This window comes from Pelmatolapia mariae, linkage group LG4, assembly GCF_036321145.2.
Source record: "Pelmatolapia mariae isolate MD_Pm_ZW linkage group LG4, Pm_UMD_F_2, whole genome shotgun sequence".
NCBI classification, from domain to species: domain Eukaryota; kingdom Metazoa; phylum Chordata; class Actinopteri; order Cichliformes; family Cichlidae; genus Pelmatolapia; species Pelmatolapia mariae.
Genome location: NC_086230.1, coordinates 28425128 through 28450127, shown reverse-complemented (window position 1 = coordinate 28450127; position 25000 = coordinate 28425128). Strand labels below are relative to the sequence as shown.

General features: G+C 39.8%; 3 protein-coding genes and 3 non-coding genes across 9 annotated transcripts in view; 1 reads left to right on the top strand and 5 right to left on the bottom strand.

The window, feature by feature from the left end:
- Positions 1–862: 862 nt before the first annotated feature.
- On the bottom strand, positions 863–11874 carry LOC134626779 (plexin domain-containing protein 1-like). The gene is made up of 14 exons (XM_063472704.2): positions 11773–11874; positions 5854–6020; positions 5428–5571; positions 2782–2851; positions 2562–2684; positions 2352–2470; positions 2147–2246; positions 1973–2068; positions 1810–1891; positions 1677–1737; positions 1464–1584; positions 1336–1371; positions 1106–1269; positions 863–999 (listed from the first exon to the last, which is right to left on the bottom strand). The coding sequence occupies exons 1-14, from the start codon at positions 11849–11851 to the stop codon at positions 886–888; spliced, it is 1476 nt and encodes a 491-aa protein (XP_063328774.2). The 5' UTR covers positions 11852–11874; the 3' UTR covers positions 863–885.
- Positions 3530–3601, bottom strand: trnac-gca (transfer RNA cysteine (anticodon GCA)). The gene has a single exon. It is a non-coding gene; the product is annotated as a tRNA-Cys (tRNA).
- On the bottom strand, positions 5149–5220 carry trnac-gca (transfer RNA cysteine (anticodon GCA)). The gene has a single exon. It is a non-coding gene; the product is annotated as a tRNA-Cys (tRNA).
- A 3394-nt stretch (positions 11875–15268) lies between the features above and the next one.
- On the top strand, positions 15269–15340 carry trnac-gca (transfer RNA cysteine (anticodon GCA)). The gene has a single exon. It is a non-coding gene; the product is annotated as a tRNA-Cys (tRNA).
- A 403-nt stretch (positions 15341–15743) lies between these two features.
- arl5c (ADP-ribosylation factor-like 5C) lies at positions 15744–18753 on the bottom strand. Its single transcript, XM_063470810.1, has 6 exons — positions 18582–18753; positions 18137–18197; positions 17882–18029; positions 17485–17568; positions 16837–16988; positions 15744–16675 (listed from the first exon to the last, which is right to left on the bottom strand). The coding sequence occupies exons 1-6, from the start codon at positions 18625–18627 to the stop codon at positions 16627–16629; spliced, it is 540 nt and encodes a 179-aa protein (XP_063326880.1). The 5' UTR covers positions 18628–18753; the 3' UTR covers positions 15744–16626.
- A 3721-nt stretch (positions 18754–22474) lies between these two features.
- The window catches only part of cacnb1 (calcium channel, voltage-dependent, beta 1 subunit), a 39572-nt gene continuing 37046 nt past the window's right edge, over positions 22475–25000 (bottom strand). For all 4 annotated transcript variants that reach the window (XM_063472294.1, XM_063472291.1, XM_063472292.1 and 1 more), the window contains one exon: positions 22475–24535. In XM_063472294.1, coding sequence (XP_063328364.1) covers positions 23996–24535 — 540 coding nt within the window. In that variant the 3' untranslated portion in view covers positions 22475–23995. The remainder of the gene's footprint in view (positions 24536–25000) is intronic.

The following is a 25000-nucleotide window of genomic DNA, read 5'->3' as shown; positions in this document are numbered from 1 at the left end:
TGAAAAAGAAAAAATATTACTACAAAATAAGGAACGAGAACATTCGTACATTTATATATTTAACTGGGACTATAGCACTGTTTTATTTGGAAATGAAGCAACATTATTTCAGTTTTCTGTAACAGTATGAAGGTCCAATCGACGCCTGTGCATTGGCATATCAAACTTAACTGTATTTGCGCCATCTGTGCTCGCATAGCAAACTTGTGCGATCATCTTTATAGGTTTTTTTTTCCCCTTTTCTTTTTTTGTGCTTCACCAGTCCAGTTTTCTCACATCAAATTTTACACATCTGCCACGTTCACTGCGCTACATGCCCTACTTCACTGCTCATGTGATCCTTTTGTTTAGAGTGACATCTGCTGACAAAAGAGTTGCACTGTATCTGCGTATCGGCCTACATTATTTAATGTGTGTAGCCAGCTGCAACATTAGACTATTTCTTTACACTTATGTTATGTACAGCATAGAAGAAAAATGCAGAATCTTTAGTTAAAACCCGCCAACAAAGCATGCATTTCAAGCGGGAGTACTGTTCAGGAAATGGTAGGGTTACATTTGAGCAAGACAAAAAAGTGGAACTCAAAAGCATCACAATCGCAATCAAGAGCAGCAGGAACTGAAAGTGAAGCTCACTCTCTCATATCTTTGCTTATCTGATGAAAAAACTGCAAAGTTTATGAATGTGAGCTTAGTGGCATGCATTTTACAGTGTAATGCAGTGGAGGGACTATGAAAACCTTACATTTCTAAATAACGTTCAACAACAGCACCATCCCTTTAAGGTATGTTTTTAAAAAAGACTTTTAATCCTTTATTTGGAACTCAATTTGCAATGTAGTTATTTGCACAACATGCATGATCCATAATTCCCTTCACATGGATTTAACATGGCCCGGCTTCAACAATGCTGTCTTTTTCATGACCGCCTCCTTCCACTTCCGTGTAACCAGAGTCTTGCTTTTGAAACTTCAAGGAGGGCCAGTAGCTCTTGCGTCGCTGAAATGCATCAAGCAATAATAATACTCATATTATTATCATTGTTTAGAATATGAACATCAGCTTGACTCAGACTGAACATGTATAGGATATGTTTTGAACTCACCTGAATGAGGTAAAGTGGTGATACAGCAGAAGGATGGTAGCTGATGTAAAGAGATACCAGTATCAGGGCCAAGAGCAGCACCAGGGCAGATGCTAAGCCAGCGATCAAGCCTGTGTTAGCAAACCCAACGCTCTTGGTTGAAGAATCAGTTTTTACATCTGGAACTAAGACAAATTCTTAAGAATCCATTCCCAAACCTAATCTTACCAGTTTCTACAAGTGGTACTCACCATTACCAGTCTTGAAAACTTGATGTTTAGATTCATCTGAAAGTAAAAGTTTAAATACTTATTCCATTGTAGATTCTGTTTGTCGTTTTTACTGAGCAAACACACAGAGTTTAGTTCCATATTCTCACCGTCATTGTCACAGCCCTTTTGTCGTGGAGTCAGAGAGGTAATGTCCTCGATTTCTGGCGTGATGGAGGCCCCAGTGGAGTTGTCATTCCTGGAGTAATCCTCACATGTTGCGCCTTGGCTCTGCCAATACAGTTGACAGTGCAATTAATGATAAACACATGTTAAAACGTGGACAATACAATACAATAAACTGATATTTAGTCCAACTATACCTCTTCTGCACAAGCATAATCCAGCCATTCTTGTCTGTGTCTGTCCATGCCGTCTGAGCATCTAAAACAGGAGACATACAGGGTTAAATGATTATTGTGCTAACACTGTCGGTTTGCAGAATTCCCCACTCACCTCTGCAGTACGTGACACCAACTACAACCAGAGGTTTGGCTGGCTGAGAGGCAGAGCTCACAGCTGTTATGCAGAAGGCAGGCTGCACAGGAAAAGAAAAGGAAAAGGCTGCTGATTTTTAAATCTTTGACTGAAATCTCTGGAGATTTAGATATTCACTTACTAGGCAAAGGAGTGAACTCAACAGCAGAGTAGTTGGTAATCTTTGTAACATCTATCTCAACTCGATGGTACTCATAGATCATTTGCCGTGGGAGATCTGGAATGGAAATATTAGGATTTATATGTGGGGGTTTTTTATGGTAGCACTTTATTGTAGTGCACAATTATTGCTGACCTGCCGACTGAGAAGACGGCGACATGACCATGAAGGCATCAGATAACCCAGCTTTCACTGGGTGCTCAGCTGAACTGATCACGTCTACTGACAGAGGTATCTGGTAAAGACAAAAAAAGAAGTTTCACTTAATGCTTGCAAAAATAAGATCAAGTGACCTGATCTGAGAATGCCAGTAAGAGCACAGAGCAGAAATGTTCCTCACATCTCTGTAGCTGAAAGTGATGGTTCCTGTTTTGTAAAGAGCAACTTGAAAGGTAAAACCTCCTACTGACTCTTTGCCGGGGATTCTGACATGCTCCCACTGGACCACAAAGACCTCACCTGAAGATAATGAAAGCCAAATAGAAATCAAACAGAAAGATCAGCCAATCTCATACTCAAGGACATGTTCAAATGTCAGATGGTATTATACCATTATCAAGGTATTGCACAGTGGATTCTTTGGAGTAGCTGGGGTCGAAATTAGCCATTAAAGGGGCGATGTACTGTGTTGCAGTCAGCATACGGTGAGTAATGTCCCCTGTGAAGATAAACCCTGGAAAAAGGCCAGAAGGAAAAATATGTAAGACTTGTGTACAACTTACTGCACTGCAGAAGGTCACTTGAACATCTGTTAGAAAATCAAAACGTACCTCCGGTTGCTATGGTAATCTGCCTCAGGTAATGTCCATAAAAAGGAAAGTCAAAGGACAGGGCAACTCGCTGCAAAAAGAGAAGATTCAAACAGACACAGACAAAAGAAGAGATTTAAAAAAAAAAAAAAGATTTATCTGTCATCTAAAAAAAAAAAACAGATTGAAGAAATTTCTTTGTTGTCACGTTTTGATTTGTTATTCTGCAGTTAAAAGCACCCCAACTGCTCCTTATATGGTACAAAGAAGCGTCAAAATCTCTGGGAAAACCTTTGTTTTGGACAAATCTCTCAGTAAAAAGATTTGTTCTACTTTCTTTTTTAAAAAGTCTTTCAGACTGCTCCGTTTCACACGGTCTTTTCTACTTTTCTTCCTCTGAATGAGAAAGAACAAAGGAATATATTTAATATGGTCATCTCAGGCACACAGCTCTAGCTATGAGCACAGAAGCAACACCCACTTGCTGTACGTGAGGGGCAGCTAATCAGAAGAAATGATGGCCTAAAAGGAGAGTGGCTTTATGGGAAAGGAGCTGCATGGCTACATGAAAGATCATATAAGATAAATATGCAGCATTCTGAACTGGGCAACATGCTGAGCTTCTCTGATAGAGTACAATAATAAAAATATGTAACTGTAAATGAGCACAACACTCAATTTTATAACCAGCTGTATTTCTAATGTGATGAAAATCCTGTATGTTATCTTACAAGAACTACATCAGTTTGTCATGACCAAAATCTAAAGAAGGGGGCACCCGGATTTGAACCGGGGACCTCTTGATCTGCAGTCAAATGCTCTACCACTGAGCTATACCCCCTACATGTGAGCTTAGCAACTGGTCTTATCACAACACACTGGGTGTACAGGATCCGGACATGTGACTGGAAGCAGCCTGTCTGTGATTAACATTTTCCCAGCATGCTGTCTGATGTAATTGTTTTTCAGTGGACTAGCTGAATTATAGCGACAACTTGGCTTTGTAAGTACAGACAGTTGAACTGGCTGGGTGTTAACTTTCCAAAACAGATATTCTTCTAAATAACTAACATTCAAAACACTATAATTCATGCCTAAAACTCACATTATCATGACTAGGATCAAGAGTGGGAACATGATCCTGCTGTAACCAAATATAAAAATTATCATGTTCAATTTTAGTTGCAGCAACATCAAAACACGCTTAAGCTGTTTTGGGACTTTCCAAATGGCTGTCAACTCTGTCTTAACAGAGGTATACATTTTCAATGTGATCTGAGAAGTGAAACAAGTCCTGTTTCACCATATATAACCTGGACATCTGCAGTGCCAAAGTACTGCAGTTCCGTTTTTTCCATCAGTCTTCACTCTTTGTAGTTTTCACCTTTCTATATTTAAAGTGTAGTATTATATGTCAGTTTTGCAGCTCCTCACATTTACCAATATGTTAATGTGCCTCAGCTTCCATGCAACCACATATTTACGAGGGAACTTCATCTTGACTTGGTCTCATATCAAATGTTAAAGGAAATTTTCAGGTATTTCTAATTAATGCAGAACTATTAAGTATTTGCCAGGTTGCAGGAACATATTATTTTTATACTTCAGCTGGATGATGAACCAAAACTGTCAGTTTTAAAAGAAATACGGTGAAAAAATACAGTAAAAATGTGGAGCAAGCGACACTTGCTGGCCAATTTGTTAGGTACAGCTTGCTAGTACTGTGATGAATGCTTTGCCTGGATTCAGCACTTTGCCTGCTTTAATTCTTTGTGGCACAATTTCAACAAGATGCTGGAAACAGTCCTCATAGATTAAGGACCATATTGTCATTAAAGCACACATTTGCTGCAAATTTGTTGAATTTCAAAAGTATTCTATTGGATTTAAATCTGTTGATTGCAGAGGTACTCGCTGTTGTGTTCAAGAAACAGGGTTGAGGTGATCTGAGCTATGTTGTGGCATGTTATCCTGCTGGAAGCAGCCATCTGAAGATGGGTGCACTGCGATCAAAAAGAGATAGACATGGTCAGCAACAATATGCAAGTTGACTCATGTAAATAATGCTCAGTTGGAGTTGGTAGCAAGGGGCCCAAGGTGTGCCAAGAAAATATCTCCCACACCATTACAACACCACCAGCCTTAATATTGGTACATTGCAGAAGGGATTCATGCTTTGACATTGTTAATGCCAAATCCTGATCATACCATTCAAATGTTGCAGTAAAAAAGGCAATTTTTTTTCCAAATGTTCTATTGTCCAATTTTGGAGAGCTCACATGAATTGTATTGTTTCTGTCACCCATTTGCTTCCAGCAGGTTGTCTTGAACATGTCTAAATAAACTTAACTGGTTCCATGGAAGTAAAGAAGCAGTGTGGATATATGTAGGGGGCACCCAGAGTTGAACTAGGGACCTCTTGATCTGCAGTCAAATGCTCTACCACTGAGCTACACCCCCATGCACAACTATTACCTCTGTAGTCCAGGTGTAAAGAAATGTTGTAGTGAGCCACTTAGTCTACAAACCAGGAGAAATTCTATTCAAGGGTTCAAAGCATTTTAACTTTTAATTCTGTAAAATTTTACTTCCTTAATATACTTTTTTATGGGTTAAGAAGGAAACAGAAAGTAAGACAGTTCACTTATGTCTGTGTGTGAGACTCACCACAGCCTGTTTGTATGAATTTGACAGAATGCCATGGACTCTGACTTGGCCATGCCGGACATCATTCATGTCTATCCACAGGTTCTCAGTGCGTTGGTCCTCTGGACCAAAGATACGCCATGTGTAATATTTGCCAGAATCCTCCTTCCATGCAGAAAACAGAAGAGATTAGAGCTTTAAAAGCATGATGTGTGTTGACAGAGTATGTCGCAAAAGGATCAAAAGTTCCCAGAGAACACGGTTAAATAATACATTTCAGGTGTTGGGCACAGCTTCTCCGTGTAAGCAGAGAAGAGTAAATGTTTCTTTCCAAAAGAGGGCAGTGTTTAACTCCAACTAAAACAAATACAACCAGGTAAGAGCCAAGAACATATTAAATGCCACAAACCATTAGAGTAATAAGGAACACTGTGGTGTATAACTTACCACTACACGTGTCATGTTGTCTGGGAGGGTGGTGATGCTTAGTCCTCCACCCAGAACTGCCCTGCTTACTCTAGTGTGGCCCGAAGATGACCTCAGGGTTCTAGAAGCATTGCTGTCACCTCCATTAGACTCTTCGTGGTGCTGTGGGACCACACTGTACCAATCATCTGTCCAAAATAATGCATATGATTTTACAGTGCCGCCCTAGTCAGGATGCATTTCAGATTATAAACCTGCTGGTTTCATTTCACTGCCTTCAAAAATAGAATGCACATGAAACACTTCATTTTTATTCAGACTGATGGTGTTACGGTCATGCTTAGTGCTCAGTCAGTCAGCCAAGCCGGTATCAGCTGTAGCCTTGTCAGTTAAATGCCCTTGTTGAATGAAAATAAATAGGATACAAATAATATTTACTGATGCTCGGAAAGAACTGTCAGACCCTATAAACAAAGAAAACCATACTGTAGTAAGCAAACTGGGGTAGGTAGGACTTGTTTTAAAATTCTGGGTGTTTTAATTGACAACTTGTCTTTCTTTCAAGCCACAAATTCCTGGTTAATTTTAGCACCATCCTGTAATTTCTTATGGAGTGTGGAGAATGCATGTCTGCTGGTATGTTTATACTGAGAGCTGGATGTAAACCTGTGGACATCTTTGTCCTTGCACAACCTCTGGAACCAGTGCAGGTCTACACATGAAGCCACACAACGAACAATGTCTCCTCTCAGCTCTAAAGAATCAGTTCAAAGATAATGGCAAAAATAAATAAATTAAATTAAATTAAAAAATGGCTCTAAATAGTCCTTGCATAGTTTGCAGCTGCCATTGACCTGTTGTAGGAGGAAACTGGCTTCATTATGCAGTTCAGATAGTTCACTTTGCTACCAAAGGACCCCCAATCAATCACGTGTTTCTATCATGCTTAACAGATGTTACTAAGTTCTCAAAATTATTTCTAGGCCTATATTTAAGTTCCTCTGTCTTAATCTTTTCCTTTTATGGCCTAGTGAAAATACACTGCTGTGTTTTCAGCATCCTAGAGTGGTCTCCTAACTGTTAACCTTGCCCTTGGTGTTTTGTAGGTGCCATCTAATGAATTTCAGTTGTGGACTAGCAAGTTTCTCAAAATAAAGTGATTTAAATGCGTTCCTGCTGGCATTTGTCAATCAATTCTGGTTTGAATCAGCTTGCATTGTTTAGTTAGGGGATAACATCAAGGGCAAACCCTTTTGTGCAATATGTTTTGTTTTGCCAGTTTTCCTGCCTTGAAAAATTAAACCTGGAAAGATACATTCATCTGTCTACAGTCATTGCTCTATTTACGACAGTTGATTGCGGGATTTTTACCTAGATTACGGGACACGACGATGACGTGACGCAGCAGCCTATATAAACCCCCGGCAGTGCCACTTCTTTGCGGGGTGTCTCATCTAACCCTAAATGAGGGTCGTCGCCTGTACTTAACGTTTGCTGTTTTAGGCTTTCAGCAAACTACAGGGGATTTTTTTCAAGTAGCGTTGGAAAGGTCGCGGGTTATATTAAAAAAAGCCTACTTAATCACCCCGTCAAGCTCAGTTTCCTTTCAGAATCACCGTGAATGTATTGCCGTGGTCAGCCCGGCTGCCGCGAAGAGTTCGTCTCTGTTGCTCCGGTGATTTCTTGAGGGAGTCTTCGCAATTGAGCAGATTAAAAATGAGCAAGGTAACTTGCCGGACCTGCAGTGGTCCGGCTGGGAAACCTACGCTCAAACACACCCTAAACTAACATTCAAACGCCATAATTTAGGTTGTTACTTAGGTAATATGGACCTGCTTGCTCTCCAGGTCACGCTAATCCTAGCAAGCACTGCTAACTCATCCATGAGCTAACGTGCACCTAAAACAACCACAAAACGTGACAGAGAAGATCTTAAACGTTAACACACCTGAACTGCTGAAATGTTGCAGCTTCATCGTTAATTGAATTGAAGCTGGGACAATACTATGCATTTATTTTTCTTTGCAGCAGTAGAAACTAGTTTCAGCTTAAATCAGGCTAGCTACCTGCAGCCTACACTCTTTTGTATTAGTTATCAAAATAGAAACTGCTAGTGCTTTTGTATGGAAAAGAATGATAGTCATGTTTTAAAAGCAAGCTAAAGCCACCTGTTGCAGTGACTCAGTCTTGCACACCTGAGTTGAATATACCGTAATGCAGCCTAACATCACGGCTGTGTATTGTAATTTAACTAGAAATTTCAGTACAGATTTTACTATTTTCAAAAGCTCAGAAAGGGTGTATGTAGCTGAAGAGTGAACTCAATCTGTTCAGTGTAAAACACCATGTGTGTTGTTTAACTCTTGTTGTGCTCATGTTGTCAAGTCTAATTGAGGACAATGGGAGGGCTCCCTTGCATGCAGACACCTCCCACCCCAGCTTGTGTTAATGAGAAAATTAACAGAGTAGATCTGAATCCTTTCTTGCTGCAGTTTTCCATAAAGAAGCCTCGGCAAAGAAAAATCAGACAATCATCAGGAAAGCAACATTTATATATTGACTCAGACATTTTCAATTTGGCCATAATTCCGTAACCGAGTTTCAATGGGTGCCAGTACCCAGTGGAGCTCCTCTCTTGCCAGCAAAATGTCAGTTGATGTTGGTTTGATGCCTGCGTTTCTGTCTTGAGTGTGGGAGGAGAGCTCAGGCCTGCTGGTCCCTCAGCTTTGTCCTGTGCCAAACCCCCAGAGTTCAGACTGTGTGGGACACTGGCGAGGCCTGCTTTAAACATCGCTCTGCATTCACAGTTATAATGCTGATGTCTTCCAAAGCTACAGTGTGTCATTTAACAAGTTTCTAAAGTGGCAGCTCAAATGTTTTGACCTCATAGGGAACTCATTGTATTTATGCTACTCTCCACCCTTTCAATCAATTAAGTGCCGCGTCAATGTGTTCGTGGCAGCTTGTATATTACGCCTAGACGTGTGATTGCTGAACACCAGATCCACCCTGTAGTGGCATCTATGAGGTAAGAGCACAAATGATGTCTGCAGTGCAGCAGATGGACATATTCTAGTATAACAAAAGCTGGGAGGAGTGCATGTACTGAATATGAAGCTATGATATCTGCTTGGGTCATCATGACCCCCACTAGGCATTTTATTGAATTTACTGGCAGACAAAGCAGTGAGATTTGAGTCAGACTCTGCAAGTGAGCTGAAACTGCATAACACAGTCCAGTCTGCTTGGTGTCTAACAACATTTCTTGGAATAGAAGATTGTGCAGTGGAAGAAAATAGAAACCCCCTTTTCAGTCATGCTTTGAGATTTAATTTCAAGATTCACTTGAACTAATTTGTAACACTGGAATTGTCTTTGGAATTGCAAGATATAGCTATAAAAACTGTTTAGACTAGTTAGACCGATTCTAAAAAATTTTGAGCCTTTCATTAAAATGTTTAAACATATGGCCAAACATTTTAGAAAATGAATGGAAACCTAGCATATAAATGTTATTACTTCACGAAAAGACCCACACAAGAAAGGAGGTGCAACAGAGAGAGGATTGAGCAGTGACTGTGCATCGAGATTTGTTTTGTGCGTCTTTCTGGCTTTGTGAAGTTTCGGGTGATTCCGTGGTTAGAAGGTAATACCTGAGAAAATTAACATTTGCACAGAGTTTGGATAAAAGGATATTAAAGAAGGAAGCCACAACTGGTCACGTATATAGATGGAGTTTGGTCTAACTTGATTATTTTAAAAATAGTTTGTTTGCTGGGTTGAAGTTTAAAAGAAAAAGATAAAGGATAACCAAATAAAAGCCTCATGAGGTGAAAGAGAAACCTTTCCTCCCCCCCTGCACTAAATGGGCAGATGTTTTGGAATGAAAACTGATCTCTGCCCACTCTTTTAGGAGCTACCAAACCACAACATTTAGCTGCCTTTTTCTGCAAGTGGTCAGCTCAGAGTGGTCTGAGAGGACACACCCTTCCTGTGCAGAGGCTGAAGGAGTTGGCATGAAGAACCAAACGTCCCCTGGTTCATTTCAAAGAGCGTGTCTGAATTGTAGAAGTGCAGTTTCAATAGAAAGCACATATTAAACTTGAAGTCTCCCAGTTCTAATGAGATAGCTGATAAGTGGACTCGGTCTCATGTGCTGGCATGCTGTTGCAATAGTTTAATGATTTTAGAGGAACGTCCTTTAAAAATAACACCCAGAATATAAAACATGTCAAACAATAACCCCAAGAGGGTGCAACAAATTTCATGTTAAGCCTTTAAAGACAAGAGACAAGTCTTTGTTAAGAAAACAAATGTACTGATTACCTCACTTTTCTTCTGCTATGGAGAAACAAAATCTCTGCGTTCAAGACACAAAAACATTATTTCTGCTTTTCATTTTCAGATAAGAGAAATGAATTAAGGAGACAAAGCTCAGACCGCAGCCATTTCATATACAAAGCCTTCTCCAAATAACTACATAATTCAAAGTTGCTCAGCTGTTGGCAGATGGCTGTTTTTGTTCCTGCCACTTTCCTAAAACACATCCATGTTTTGCTATCGCCAGTGACATTACACATGACTTTTATAAAATAAGGGCCCGCAGACAATAACATCCTATCTGTGGCTCAGTCTTAGAAAACAATCCGTCACACTTTGTTTCTCTTTCTTGTAATATTTTTTTTATACTTTGCTCCAAAATGCCTGGATTAACTTCAGGCTATTTGTTAAGCAAACTTCTCAGCAGGACAAAAGATGAGAGGCCAAACACTGAGGTCATTTCTGGGTGCACGATTCATTTCAGCTCAGGACTCTGTGTTTTTACAGTCTGGTTCAGATGATGTTGATGGCTTTTGGGCCAAAATCATTTTTAAAAAAGGTTGAACTGTATATAATGTTGAGTGGCAGTGCAGATAAGAACCAATAAGAAAAGGAAAGGAGGATTATGCTAGGTCAACAGAGACAGTTGACCCCTAATGTTGCAAGAACATGGAGTGCCTCCTTCGCAACACTATGATGCAGAAGAACTCTCAAACTTTCCGCTGTTTTAATGAAATAAGCTTTCTGATGAGCTCTATCCCGAGGAAGAAAAAGTATGACCAATTTTCAGTTTATATCATATCTCTTTCTCAGACAGCTGTTTTAGCTCAGGAATCGCTGAAAGGATGAGCTGGGATGCAAGAAGGGAGTTTCCAGAGACTAACCATTCAGACTCCCAAATCAGCTAACATGTTTCCCAATCATTACTCGACATACTTGCATTTCCATCGAGAAATATACAAGTGATAGACTCACGTTGTCCATGCAGCAGGCTCGTAAAAAGTTGTGCCAAACTGTTGCAGGGATGCAAGAAGAAAAACAAGTCTAAATCTAATTTTAACCTGAGACGGGCTGTTTGTGGGTTGCTGTTTAGACTCTGTCGCATGCTTGTGGAAGAGGGTATTTTTATTGTGCCCTTTATTGTAAACTAGGTCATTCACTTGTTGTGTGTAAAATGAAAAGGGCATGGTATACCCATTTGCTGCTCCATAAAGATTCCTACTGAAGTTCTGTGGCTTAGAGCAAATTAAATTAACACGCAGAGTCGCATGTGCAACATCAGGATAAAAATTTTAAAAACACACATTCCATAAATAAGAATGGCAAATGTTCACTTAGCTTTAGAGTAAATGGGAAAATAACTGTTATTGCTAATCATAAATACCAGTGCACAGGCTTCAAAGCATACAGCAAATGATTAAAAAAATGTGTGTGTGTGTGTATGTGTATATATATATATATATATATATATATATATATATATATATATATATATATATATATATATATGGAGAAGCTGCCAGAGAAAAATCACCTGCAGGCTTAAGCATCTTTGCGACAAAATCAGGCAAAATAAACAAAAGCATTAATAATGATGCATGAAAAAGACACCGAGCTCACCTGTTTGCTGCTGAACCCAAACTTCAGCAAGCTCTGTTTGGGAGAGACAGAGAAATAGCATCACCAACCTCAGACACATGTTTGACCTCAAAAAGACAAAAGCAAAAATGACAGCCTCGTCTCTGCTCCTCTTTTCTCCTCTTTCTCCACTCTCGATCTCACTGCCGGCACACACCACCCTGTTTGTAACTACACCCCTTCTCTCCTCCTCAACGTTGTTCCCCTGCTGCCATGGTGATTGCAAAGACACAGAGATCAGCTCGCTGGGGTCCACAAAAGGTCTGGACCTTGAGTTTTCCTCCTTTCTGTTTATATTAACCACACAGCAACTCTGCTCATTCGTCAGTGAAGTTCCCTGGAATCACAGCATCATTCAGAGAAATAACAAAAGTAAGACCAACAATGGCAGCAGCAGAATGGCGCCTCCCTCTGTCCAAACGGGCTGTGAGGACAGTCAGAAATCTGACATCTTAGATTAGACGTGGCGATCATGATGCTAACAATGCCAGACCTAAAATCTAAACATTGTCATTAACCTTTCGTAGCCCACATGGCACACAAAACTTTCTCTGTAGGAATTTAATTTCCAGCGGTTTTGTAAAAGGCCTGCTTTAGATGACATGCAAACTGGCAAAAAGCAAAGTTTTTAAGTAATGCAGTTGATTCCACCGCCTCTCTATTTAATTATCTCTATCTGCTATGCGAGCAAACATGGAATCTTTGGCAGGGAAAATGACAGCTGAGAGTTTATTAGATTCACAGCTGGAGAGATAATCAGTACCATGTCTCATAATCCCGATCGTAAACACAGTATACAGCATGACAGCAGCAGGTGGCAGTTTTCACACAGTGACAATGTGAGGACAGCAAATAAACGGATAATATGCATCTTCCAAATTTTCCTCTGTTAAAATTTTGGTGTGCATAATATTCATGATGGTTAAAAACCTACTGCATTCAGAAAGGGTATCCTGTTATTTGAAACTTACTGCAATTACGTGCAAAGAGGAACTACTGCCTGCTAAACATCCCTTAGGGTCATTTGGGTTCATAGGCTCTCTTTAAACAATGCTGACATACCCATGTGCATTTTAAAAATTTGCTATTGTTTTTTTTTTCTGACTTTCAGTTAAAGCTAAAGTGAAGCCTCAGACAGGAACCTTCCAAGCTCAATGGGTATGTTTCATAAAAGACATTTTGACATATCACCTTGGAAAAAAGAAAATAAGTGTGCAAGATTCTATTCCATTTCATTTATATAGTGCCAAATCACAACAACGGTTTCAGTAATAATAATACTAATAATAGCATTATTAATAATAATAATAATAATAGAGGGAAAATCTTAACAATTACAGAATTTCCTATGAGCAAGCACTTGGCAACAATGAGAAGGAAGAACTCCCTTTTAACAGGAAGAAATCTCTGGCAGAACCAGGCACTGGTTGGGGGTGAATTGACAGAGACCAGAGAAAAGAAGAGCACAGAGAAACCAGGAATAACAAACAGGACAGCTACAAAAGTTAATGACGTGCAGCAGTGCAAAATAAAAGCATTGGGAGTGAAAAGGTATGTGCATCATGGAGAGTCTGACACCAGCCTGAGTATAAAGATGCATGACTGAAGGATAGCTCAGGGTCACCCGATCCAGCCTAGGCTATAACGTTCATCAAAGAGTTTATTCATGTGCTGTAATTCAAGTAGCTGTAGCAAAATGCTTCAGGTAAATTTGCTTGTGTCACTTGGGTGTGGATTTTGTGTTCTGGTCAATGACAGCTTTCTTTGTCAGTTCTCCTTGCTTTGCATTTGTCTCCATTGCTTTCATTAGTATCACCTGTGTTGAATTATTAGTATAGTTTTTGGTATATATACTGTGTGCACTGTTCCAAAACATAAAAGAACATTTAAATCACACATTGTTTCTTGATTAATTAAATATTCCACTTTTATTGACATGGACTGGGAAAGTTGACGACAGCGTAATGGTATTTTGCTGTTGTCAGTTATTGGAAACCCTCTGATGGCTGCATTTGTCTGCTCTCCCATTTCCTCTTTTCAGTTGCCTATCTATTTCAGTTCCTGTTCTCGAGTCCTTGTTTTCTGTCCTGATGGTACTTTTCATGTTTCTAGGTATTTCCTGTGACCTTTTGGAAGTTTTAGTTTGGCCTGATATGTTTTTAGTTGTATATCTGTGTTTATTTTAGCCAATTGATTTAAGAAGAAAGTAAAATTTATTTATATAATGCTTTTCAAAATAAGAAACCAGTCTCAAAGTTCTTTACAGCAGCATCAATAAAACTAGCTTGTGCAAGGTCAAAATGAGGACACATCAACCACGAAAAACAGGGCATCACAACATTCCAAGCAAGAGGAGATGAACAGGTGAGTCCACTTGTTGAGAACAACTTTTTAGGAGTTTAGCAATGTTTCTTAAATAGAAAAAATAAAAAAAGAGCAGGTCAGAGACTTGATGTGAACATCAAAAATCAAAGATTGATCAAAACTTTACTCAGCTACTTGTGATAGTATGACACTATCACAGTGAACCAGTTTAGTATATGTTAAATACCAGGTACCACAACACAAGGTCTCATGATCAGCTGTATCGAGGGCTTCGCTGAGGTCCAACAAATCAAAGAGTGAGGGGACAAAAAGTCAACCTTATCCTATAAATTTATCCTGCACATATGTGTATTTCAGTAACTTGAAAGTGGTATATCAGAATAAAAGTCTAAGAAAAATGTTATTTGGCAATTGAATGTGAACTTGGAAAACATTCCTGACTTGATGCTCCTGTCAGCATGACTGTTTACAGTTGAAATTTTAAAAAGGACAGAAAAATTGTGGCTTCATGTCTAAAGAAAAAATCCCAAACTCTGCGGTAGGTAAACATGTGTGACTTAAGACGTACACCGGTTGTTCCTCAGCCACAAAGGGTACTTTTTCAAAAATCACAAAGTCTTCAGATATGGTGATAGTCACACAGTGCTGAGGTGACCACAGTTTTCACTTCTCACCTTTAAAAGAAAAAAGTCACTTCTGCACATCAATTTTTTCTTCATTTATGTTGAGTCATTGTTAAAACAGCTGATGATGTTTGCATCTAGAAGGATTGTTGTTGTATGTTTAATAACTTTCCGTCTGATGTTAAACCACGCGATGATGAAAGTGTGTAAGTTTCGTTGTTTTTTCATTTTCTTTTTCTTTTTGCCTAAATAAATATGCAAACTTACCCCCCTTTGTGCTTCTTGTCACGAATGTGACGCGTGTTCTTATTCTCGCCTTCCAGTTAGTGACAGCCATAAATGTAAGCTCATTTCTCCCTCTAGCGGTCAGAAAGCCGTCTATTATTTAGCGATTAAATACCACGGCTGTCGTCAAAATCAACTCCAATTTAGCTTTTCGAGTGATTATGAAAAACGAAATGTCCAAAACAAGAACATAGGATTATTATTATTGTATCTAAAACAGGAGCGGGCCTCCTGTGATAGCGTGCGGGGGTATAGCTCAGTGGTAGAGCATTTGACTGCAGATCAAGAGGTCTCCGGTTCAAATCCGGATGCCCCCTAAAATCAAATTTTCTCTTTTCCCAGTGAAACACTGTGAAAAACGCCACATTTGCTGTTGAAGTCGTGTTAGTGCTATCGTAACGTTGTAGTTTAGGCGCTATTGTTTAATAAACAAGAAAAACGTTATATAGAACAAAGGGTGTCAATACGAAGCTGTCAAGCAGGACAAAAACAGGAAGACCACAGACATTATTCATGAATGTATTTAAGGAGGGTATACAGAGGGCTGGAGGGACAGAGACAAGGATGGTAAGGACAAAGAAAGCCAAAGGTAAACAAGCGTTAGCATGCTGCCCATTGCTTATTAAAATAATAACACACACATAGCAATAATAACATTTATTTAAAAAAATCAAACTATACAGTATGTACATTGTTAAATTATGACTCATAGCAGCTAGCGCCTTCTCCCATTCAAGAAATCGCTGTCATATACAGTACATAGTCCAAGAGGATTTAAAAAAAAAGAATAAATTAATATAAATATTCAGGTTTAATAAAGCTAAAATCACTTGCTGGCGTTAAATTTAATTTTAACATCAGATGCAGGCTTGTAGGCTTTTGCAACATTGCAGAAATCCTGAGAAGGAAAACCACTGCAGCTGCATAATGTTCTTTTGTTTTTTTTTCTTTATAGTCTTACTGTTTGCTGGTAAACTGTGATGAATCAGTAGTTTGAGAACTAAGAACAAAAATCTTCATTTATGAGAATGAAGTCAAAATGAAATTATGATTGTCTTATTTTAAAGTGTCTGTGGAATCACTGGATCAGCTCGACAAAATTAAGATACTAACAGGAAAATATACGACTTAGTGTTATAAATAAATCTGCCTTATTGTTTTCCATTCTAATAATGGAATAATAACATTTTAGACACTTTTGATAGTTTAAAGTGGAATGTGATACTTCTGGTGAGGTAGGATAATTTGCCTAAACATTGTTCTCATTTACACACAGGCCACTTATGTCAATACATAACTAACACTTTGTAAGCACTTTTCCCCCCCTCAGTGCACAACCTCCAGATTACTAAAATATAATCAAATGACCAAACAGCTTTTGAAGCTTGTCTGTTGTCATGTTTCCGAGGCTGAGGTCCACACAACGCAGGTTTCTTCAGGATGTCACATAGTCAGTAAGTCACACTGTAGACGTGGCGAGGCAGTTTCTGTCACAGATGTCACAGTCACAGGCTCAAAACACTGTAAATAATCCTGACACTGCGGCCTTTGCGGTGCCCGAGAGGCTGGTTCAGTTTCAGGACTTTTAATCCATTGTTTTCTTCTAGTTTGCCACAACCCGTGACTTCATCCAGTCCAGACTGGCAGGTAGACTGCAGGGAGAGATCAGAAGCATTTTGATAAGCGTTTCAAAGGTTGTTATTTCAACAGAAGCTGTGGTATGCAGAGGCATGTTTCTGTCAACTACGTCACATATTTGTGAAGGCTGAGTCATGCTCGGTGATACTGAGAGCTGGAGGTGCGTTAGACTCACCCCTCTCCTGTCAGGGCGCAGCAGGCTTGAACATGCCAGGAGTGTGTTGTGATGGAGTTGAGCGTGAGGAACTGGGAGATCTCTGCCGCTGTCAGGGAGCCCTTCATGTCCTGTTTGTTGGCCAGGATGAGAATGGCTGCATTCTGTAGGTCCTAAAAAGAAGAAAAAAAATGGGTTACCGATACCGTGTTTGCACTCGGGTTCCACTGGAAACACATGATGTTGTTAAAAACAAACAGCAACCTCAGCGGAACACTGAAACGCACAGACATGCTGATTATAAGAAAGTTCCTCATCACAGTATGTCATGGGTGAGTAATCTGCTTTCACATCTATTACGCAATCAGTGTGTGTCTGAAAGCGGGAGGGAACGTCAAACACCAAAACACAAATGCCAAAAGAGGGCAGCTTCACAAAACAACAATGTGATTGAACGTCAAAGCAGCTCTCAAAGAAAACAGGCGAAACACTTCATATTTAAACAATAAAGCAAAGTATGATTAACCCTCCTCTACCTGTTTATCATCCGTAAGCAGTATTCAAATATGTTAAAAGGGACTTTAATATAGTTATGACCAAGTAGAGTTTCCTAACTTCCCTAAATGTTTTAATAAGGTCAGTCTCTACGCTATGTTTTACAGATCCTACCTCATGTGCGAGCATTCGGTGAAGTTCTTCTTTGGTTACAGTCAGTCGTTCCCGGTCAGTGCTGTCCACAACCAGAATGACGATCTGAAAGGGAAATAATAGTTATTAAACCTGTTATAAGGTCATTCTTATCAGGACCCAATTTATGGGACACTTGATTCATAAGACGGAGCAATGCTCTATTAAAGATACAGTACCTGTAAACAATGGATTAAAGGAAAAGTCATAAAACAGATGCAGGTGCAATAGCAGCCAGCACTTCAAAAGCTTTCACTTTCTCTGTATTCATTTTTGGGAACTGCCAATATCACTTCCAATGCACTTTAATGAACAATTTACTGTGTTTTAAAAGATTTTTAGAGATAGAAAGGATCCGAGGAGTGTAGGTGAGCCATACCTCCGTGTTGCCATAGTAGGAGTACCAGCTAGCTCGCAGGCTCTCCTGTCCTCCGATATCCCAAACCAAAAAGTGAGTCTTCCGAACGGTGATCTGCTCGACGTTGCTGCCAATAGTTGGTGATGTGTGGACGGCTTCTTTTGTCAGACTAGATGTATTTGAAGAAGGGAAAAGATGCATTTAGAATTAGATTAAACTGTGAGAATAGATTTTAAAAAACTGCTGAAAGACTCAGAAAGCAGTCAGATCACTCACAATTGATAGAGGATGGTCGTCTTCCCAGCATTATCCAAACCCACAATGATGACTTTGTGCTCTGTAGGAAAGTTAAACAAGTTAAACTTGCATGCTCACTGCAAATTCAGCCTCAGGAGATAAATGTACACACAGATAAGATAAAAGGCAGGTACACGAGGGTGATGTGCTGAACAGATTCACATCTCTTATCAAAAGACTGTTCTTGCAGTAAAACACGTCCAACACTTTGTTCAAGTGTCTTATATAAGAAAGGACTGAAACTTTACTGTGTCAGGAAATCAGTTTTTAGTAAGGTGATCAAACATTAGAGTCAAATTGTTTTTCACAATTATCACATATCACCCGACACAGGAGCTTAACACACCGACGGGCTTTTATAATTCATTTAAACAGCAACAATGCAGGCATAACAAGACGAACACAAGAATTAAAGCAGATGTACCTTTGTCCCCGAACACAGCCATCATCTTAGACAGCAGATATCCCATGTTCAACAGGTGTGAGTGCTAGGTGAGCGATGAATACAAAAGAAATCCAGAGGAAGCAGACTTCAGTATCGATTAGAAGCTGACTGTCAGACTGACTCTGCTGCGGGATCTATTATCAGTTTCTGCCTCGGCATACCATTTGTGGGCGGCGCTTCCTCCTCAGAAAGTCTGCACTTTTTGCCGAGTGAGTCACGAGCAGCGTAGATAGTAATGATGGTGCGTTCAGTGCTGTGGGGAATACAAAACGTGGGCCGGTGAGGGATTTGCCAAGGCCTGGATTATCCACAAAGTAAGTTGGAGTTTGTGTGGGACAGTGTGGGTTATGTTACAGATGCCAGTGGGTAGGCTGTTTTTTCTTTCTTTTTTTTGTTTAAATAATTGTAAGTTTTTGCTCAGATGAGATTTTCCCAACATCTTAAAAGCATCACTGGAAGACTGAGATTGTTTTGGGGTCATGTGAGGTCGTCTTTGTACTTTCACACATTTACTTGCTTGTGTTTTAGTAGGGATGCTGTCACAGATCAGCACATATCTTTTTGTTGCACGAGTGTGAGAGAGGTGTTCACTATTATATAGAGCCAATTAAATTGTGAGACGCTGACTCCGTATTTGAGAAAATGAATGAAATACTGGGCTGTACCAAATAAATGGGGTACCCTGTCACCCTGGACGGAAAGTATTGTCCAAGCCGTAATACAATATACCCTGGCATTTCTATATTCTACTATATAGAATTGTATTTATTCTACCCTCATTTTTACAAAGTGGAAAAAATATAGAAATAGCAGCCGCCTTTGTCCATAATTTCCTTTGAGATTAATAAAGTTTTTCTGATTCTGATTCTTTGTACATGTAATTATTTACTTTGGGGTAATAAAGTAATTTAAGGCCTTTAAGATTTTATTGTTTTGTTTTGCTTTGTTTGGGCCAAATATTTTAAATATATTTGAAATGTCTCCCAAATCACTTTCTTTGCCCCGTTCATTGTGTAGTGACCTCTTTGTGACCTCTTTGTCTGTAGAAAACTACTTGTGCTCCAAATTGAGGAAGAATATGTTTGAAAACGCCAAATAAGTACCAAAAAAATCCTAGATAAATCATCTTCCGTCATCATGAGATATTAGCTTACATCAAATGCTTCTATGTGTGCTGACAATTTATTTACCTCCTTAAATATCGAAAATCTGAGCTCATCTATAGTCCCTGAAGGCAACCTACAGGTCCTGTCACACCGACGGCACGAGTGGGATAGTGACGCAGTCGGTGACACGCGTATGTCCGGTCTATATATGGAAAGGGAAGTAAAACTGTGTACCTTCCTTTCTGAGAAACGCAGGAACTTATCGGCCTGTAAAAACCAACAGAAAGCAAAACTGGCTTCAACCAAAGAATTCCCCGGGATTTCCACTGAACCGTCCAAACAATTTTATATCAGTTCCACTCTCAACTCTCCAGTTACACAATCACAACACTGATGACCTCTCTGCATATTAGGGCCTCTGATCTGACAGATTTGTCTTAATTTCAAACCCATAAGAGATTCAGTAATGAGGCATACTTATATTCACCTCAGCCAAAGTATTGTACCTGTATTTATTTCCCTATAATTTATTTATAGCTTGAAGTGTTTTAAGTGTAATTAATTGCCAGTTTTCATTCTGTAAATGAACATATATTGAAGGTGAAAGGCATTTTCTTTAGTTTATTGAGGTAAAAATAATCACATAAGCACACTTTCTCATCAGGAATAAAGTTATGGTATCTGTTATCTTCATCATCATCATCATCATCATCATCATCATCATTATTATTATTATTATTACTGCTGCACATTTCTTTTCCACTATAATTAAGCATTTAATGTTACCTTATCAGTCTCCAGTATTTCTGTTTGCTACATTAAAGTATCTACGATGTGATTTTTTTAAATTAACTTGCATGTCAAACAGTATATACTTGAAATTAACTCTACTTTATAACCGTGATATGGCCCTTATTGTTAATACAGATGATCAGATAACAGTCATCAGAAACACTTTGAAAGATGTCATTCCACATTTGTACACTTCAAAATCTGAAGCACTGATACTTCAGATAACTTTTTGTGTTTTTCTTTAAAATTATCCTGCTTTAACTGTAATAATGGAAGTTTACCCTTTGACATAGCTTTACATGCAAACATGTGTTACGTATTTGTTCTGTCCCGTTCTGTCAGTTTTTAGCAGTTTGTTATTACAGTCATCTTGACCCTGTTAAGCAACGCTCTGATGTAAGTCTCACATTTCGACTTACAGATGGAAACCGTGTCTTAGGTCTGTGACAGTTCGTCCTGTGCAGAGCATCAGCTCGACGATGACAAAAACCACATCCTGGAGTGAGCCAGCTGCACTTCATAACTGTATTTTGTTTTGTCACACAGCAAATGCAGGTGTTTTGAAATGTGCTGCAATTTGATACGAGTATTTTGGAGATTACGTTTCTGTGAATACAAAGTGAAATGTTTTTTTTTTATTCTCGGAAATCTGTCAACATTCTTTTGGCTCATTGTTTTGCAGGTTTACACCCAGCAGAAGTATGGGATAGTTTCTACATTCAGGGTGGTGTTGACTTTTTTTTTAATAAGACACAGTCATATGAAAAAGCTTAGTACAACCTGATGAATCAATAGCTTGTATAACTACCTGTAGCAAGAATAATGCAGAGTAGTTGTTTTCAGCATGACTTTGTTAGTCTCTTGCATCATTATAGAGAAATTTTGGCCCACTCTTCTTTACAGCATTGCTTCTGCTCATTGGGGTTTACAGGGATTTGTTTTTGCACAGCTTTTAAAAGGCCTTAGGTTGATTCAACAAGTCAATTCTTTTCCTTTTCAGCCATTCTGTTGTGTATTTGCTGTTGCGCTTGGGATTATTATCCTGTTGCATGACCTTGTTTGGTCCAACGTGTAGCTGTCAGACAGATGGCCTCACATTTGTGTCCAGAATATTTTCGTATACAGAGGCGGTCATGGTTGACTACATGGTTGGTGCCCAGGTCGTGTTGCTGCAAAAACAAAATAAGCACAGTTTCCCCCTCCTCCACCACTGTGCTTCACAGTTGCTATGATGTTTTTGTGCTAAACTGGTGGTGTGCATTATGGGTAAACATCTCCACATTGGTCCCATCTGTGCATAGGTCATTATTCCACAACTCTTGTAGCTTGTTCAGATTCATCTTTGTGAAGCTATGATACTGTGTTCTTTTTAGAGAGAAGAGGCTTTCTGATGGCGACCCTTCAATTCATACCCTTCTGTATTCTAATTCTAATTCTAATTATTCTATGATGCACTTTAGCATTTAGCATTGCTAACAGAAGCCTGTCAAGTTTGAGATGTAGCTCTTGGGTATTTTTCTGACATTTGGCGAATTTGTTGAGACATCCATTCCTGGAGAAATTGTGGCATTGTGTTAACACCCACCTGAATGCTCCAGACCAGCAAACTATCAAAATATCTGCTTCCACAGAGGTGCTGATGATTAATTAATTAAGTGCATTTGATTAGCAGTACCTGGCTGCTACTTACCCTCTTAATTCTTATGGAAGCAGCAAGCCTGTCTTTTGCTTTTCATATCAATTTTGACTAATTGTCATGTAATTTATTGAAAGACTAATCTACTCTATGATTTGTATGGAACTACAATATCTTGGCACGTATTCAGTGGAATAAACAACACGACGCAGACACACACATACAGACATTTAGCATTTTTGACAGCTGTTTTTGTTCACCACATCTCACTGCAACAATGAAATGACACAATGGCATTTTCTTATTCGATTTTTAATTAAAATACGAATTTATCCACAGATTAAAAATGAACGGCAGAAAAAGCAAAATGTAGCTACAATCAGGCACCAATGATACATGTTATTTCATCATTTTAACAATTGCGATAACGCAACAATAACATTATTTACTGATCATTATTTAATATTTATTTATTCAACTGAAGACAGGGGTGGGCCAAAGCAGCCTACCAAAGACATTCATGGATTCTCCATTATAGATAACTGTGTAAAGACCAAAGCTGATCCTATCCCCCCCACTGCCCACTTTATACTCCTCTCATTAGCTCACAAGAACTGAAGATTTAAAAAATAATGCAAATGTTCACTGAAAAAAACAAAAACCCAACACTAATTCAGTCAGAAATCAGGAGTAAGAAGAGAGTGGTATTTAATATTAGACAAGCGAGCTGTTTGGGTGGAAGTTCGAAGTGATTAACCACACATACAAGTACTTTTTATATAACCGTTAGCCCTGAAAAACAGACGACGAAGCTGGTGCAAAGAAAAAAAGAGATGAGCAACGAGCTGGGACGGAGCAGCCACGAGACACAAAGAGACAGAGATATGGTATGAAAACAAGTGTAACAAGAGTTAAGACATCCCACCGCAGCAGCGGCGGACATGGCTTGGCGAGACATTCCGGCACTTGTGATTGGAGTTTTCTTGAAATAAGGGGTGGGAGTGACTAAGGCAGGACGTTTCGTTCACACAACTACTTTGAATCTGCACCACATTTGGAAACCAGAGAACAATTGGAGGTGCCCTCAGCACCCATGAAGAAGAGGATAACAGAAATGGGAGGACTGGGTCAGACATATACAGTCAGGTATGGTGACTGAACCAGGTCAGGGAAGAAGTAAACATCTTTGGAGTGTATTATTCATTGTTATCGCGCTGACATGAGTATAGCAACATCGATAAATTTACGTGCTAAAATATGGCAACTTCTCCACCAACTTTTTAAGGTCTGGGTGATAAGAAAGTGGAGGTGAGAGACTCAAAACTTCTGGATATCAGTATGGGAGGAAACCCTGAAAGCCAAAAGCACTGAGTGAGCGTAAGGTAAAGAGAAACCCTGACACTGTACATACATGGGAACCGTGACATTAGACCCTGTTTAAGACTGCAGAGGACAGACGTGATGCACTACGGCTCTACCGGCCTTTGCACTTTACAACTGAAGAGAGGATCGAATCATACAGATCAGAGTCGTAACAATTACTGTCCTTGTGCTGTGAGTATAGAAATCCATGATATTCATGCAGTATTAACATAAGAAACAAAAAAGACCAATATTATTTTTTCTAAATGTAAATAAACTGAATTACAAGAAGAACTTGATGAGAATGGCATCTGGCAGTTGATGTATTTCTTTACATTGTACTGGGATGTAAACAGATTTTTTTGTTAGCCTGACCGGCATGGCCCCAAACCTACACTTCAGTTCCTGTTGAACCCAAAAACCAGAGCATTTCCCCTCCATCCCCTCTGTCCTCAGTCTGTCCAGGGGCTTCCTTGGCTCTGTGGTATGATGACCGTTCAGCGGATGTAGACGTCCCTCCCCCAGTCATCCTGGTTCTTGTTGCGGCTCATGTTGGCCCCTGTGTCCACAGGGTCCTGGCAGTAACGCTCCCTCAGCTTGGCACGTCCATGCGGATGCGTCTGGCTCGGCATCGGAGGGTGGTTCCGGTTTTCCTGGTCCGGCTCGGCACCTTCGTCTTCCCAGGAGGCTTGTCGGCCGAGATGCTGCGCCAGGTGGAGGCGGCTGCCCCCACTTCCTCGGTAGGGCTCAGGCTCCTCATAGGGGTCGGTCTCAATGTCCATGCAGGAGTCGCCGGCCTCGGTGTAGGCCGAGTCCCGGCTGCCCTGGGTCTCCGAGTCGAAGGTGTCTTGCCGTGAAAGACCTCGCCCGCTGCCTCCTCGTAGCTGGCCACGAGAGGAGCGCAGGTATGCTTGCTGCTGGTGCTGCTGCTGGGGCTTCCCTCCCAGGTCTGTCTGATAGTCATGCAGCGTGCCGCTCCCACCACACTCTGTCAGAGGCCCTTCCCGCTTCTGCTCACCATGCACCAAGTACGCCCCCTGCAGCGAGCCGCACCCATGCCACACGAAAAGCATGCAGAGACACAAACAGCACACCAAGGTGTCAGCAGTTAATTAGCAGGGTTAGCAGACAGGGCAGAAAGAACAAAGATGCATACTTGTTCCAGCTTAAGAATCCATGACTTTAAAGGCATTAGTGCTGAAGATACTTATATGAAACACATTCCACATTAACATTGTGCATACACACACTAGTCTATACTCAAACAACACATACAATTTAATCAGTAAGTAGAAATTGTTTAGTTCTGCTAATTGACTGTTATAAAATGATGATATCAACCTACAAACAAAAACAGATCCCAGCAACTTATAAAGAAGCTAAACTGTATATCTACAATTACAATAGTGCCATCTGCTGGCTGTTTGAGCTCATGGCAGAACAAAGCAGCAAAATGATATAACTCACATGTTTATCCTGAAACAGTTTTCCTTAAATTTAAA

What these genes read in the sequence shown, in the direction of transcription:
- LOC134626779 (XM_063472704.2), bottom strand. Translation starts at nt 11,851, where the DNA reads ATGTGTCTGAGGTTGGTGATGCTATTTCTCTGTCTCTCCCAAACAGAG. An exon ending in TGTGCAATACCTTGATAATG is followed by an intron (nt 2,471 to 2,561) that starts GTATAATACCAT and finishes CATTATCTTCAG; the next exon opens with GTGAGGTCTTTGTGGTCCAG. An exon ending in TGAGTTCACTCCTTTGCCTA is followed by an intron (nt 1,892 to 1,972) that starts GTAAGTGAATAT and finishes TTTCCTGTGCAG; the next exon opens with CCTGCCTTCTGCATAACAGC.
- arl5c (XM_063470810.1), bottom strand. Translation starts at nt 18,627, where the DNA reads ATGGGATATCTGCTGTCTAAGATGATGGCTGTGTTCGGGGACAAAG. An exon ending in ACCGAATGCTCGCACATGAG is followed by an intron (nt 16,989 to 17,484) that starts GTAGGATCTGTA and finishes TCTTCTTTTTAG; the next exon opens with GACCTACAGAATGCAGCCAT. An exon ending in TGCGCCCTGACAGGAGAGGG is followed by an intron (nt 16,676 to 16,836) that starts GTGAGTCTAACG and finishes CTCTCCCTGCAG; the next exon opens with TCTACCTGCCAGTCTGGACT.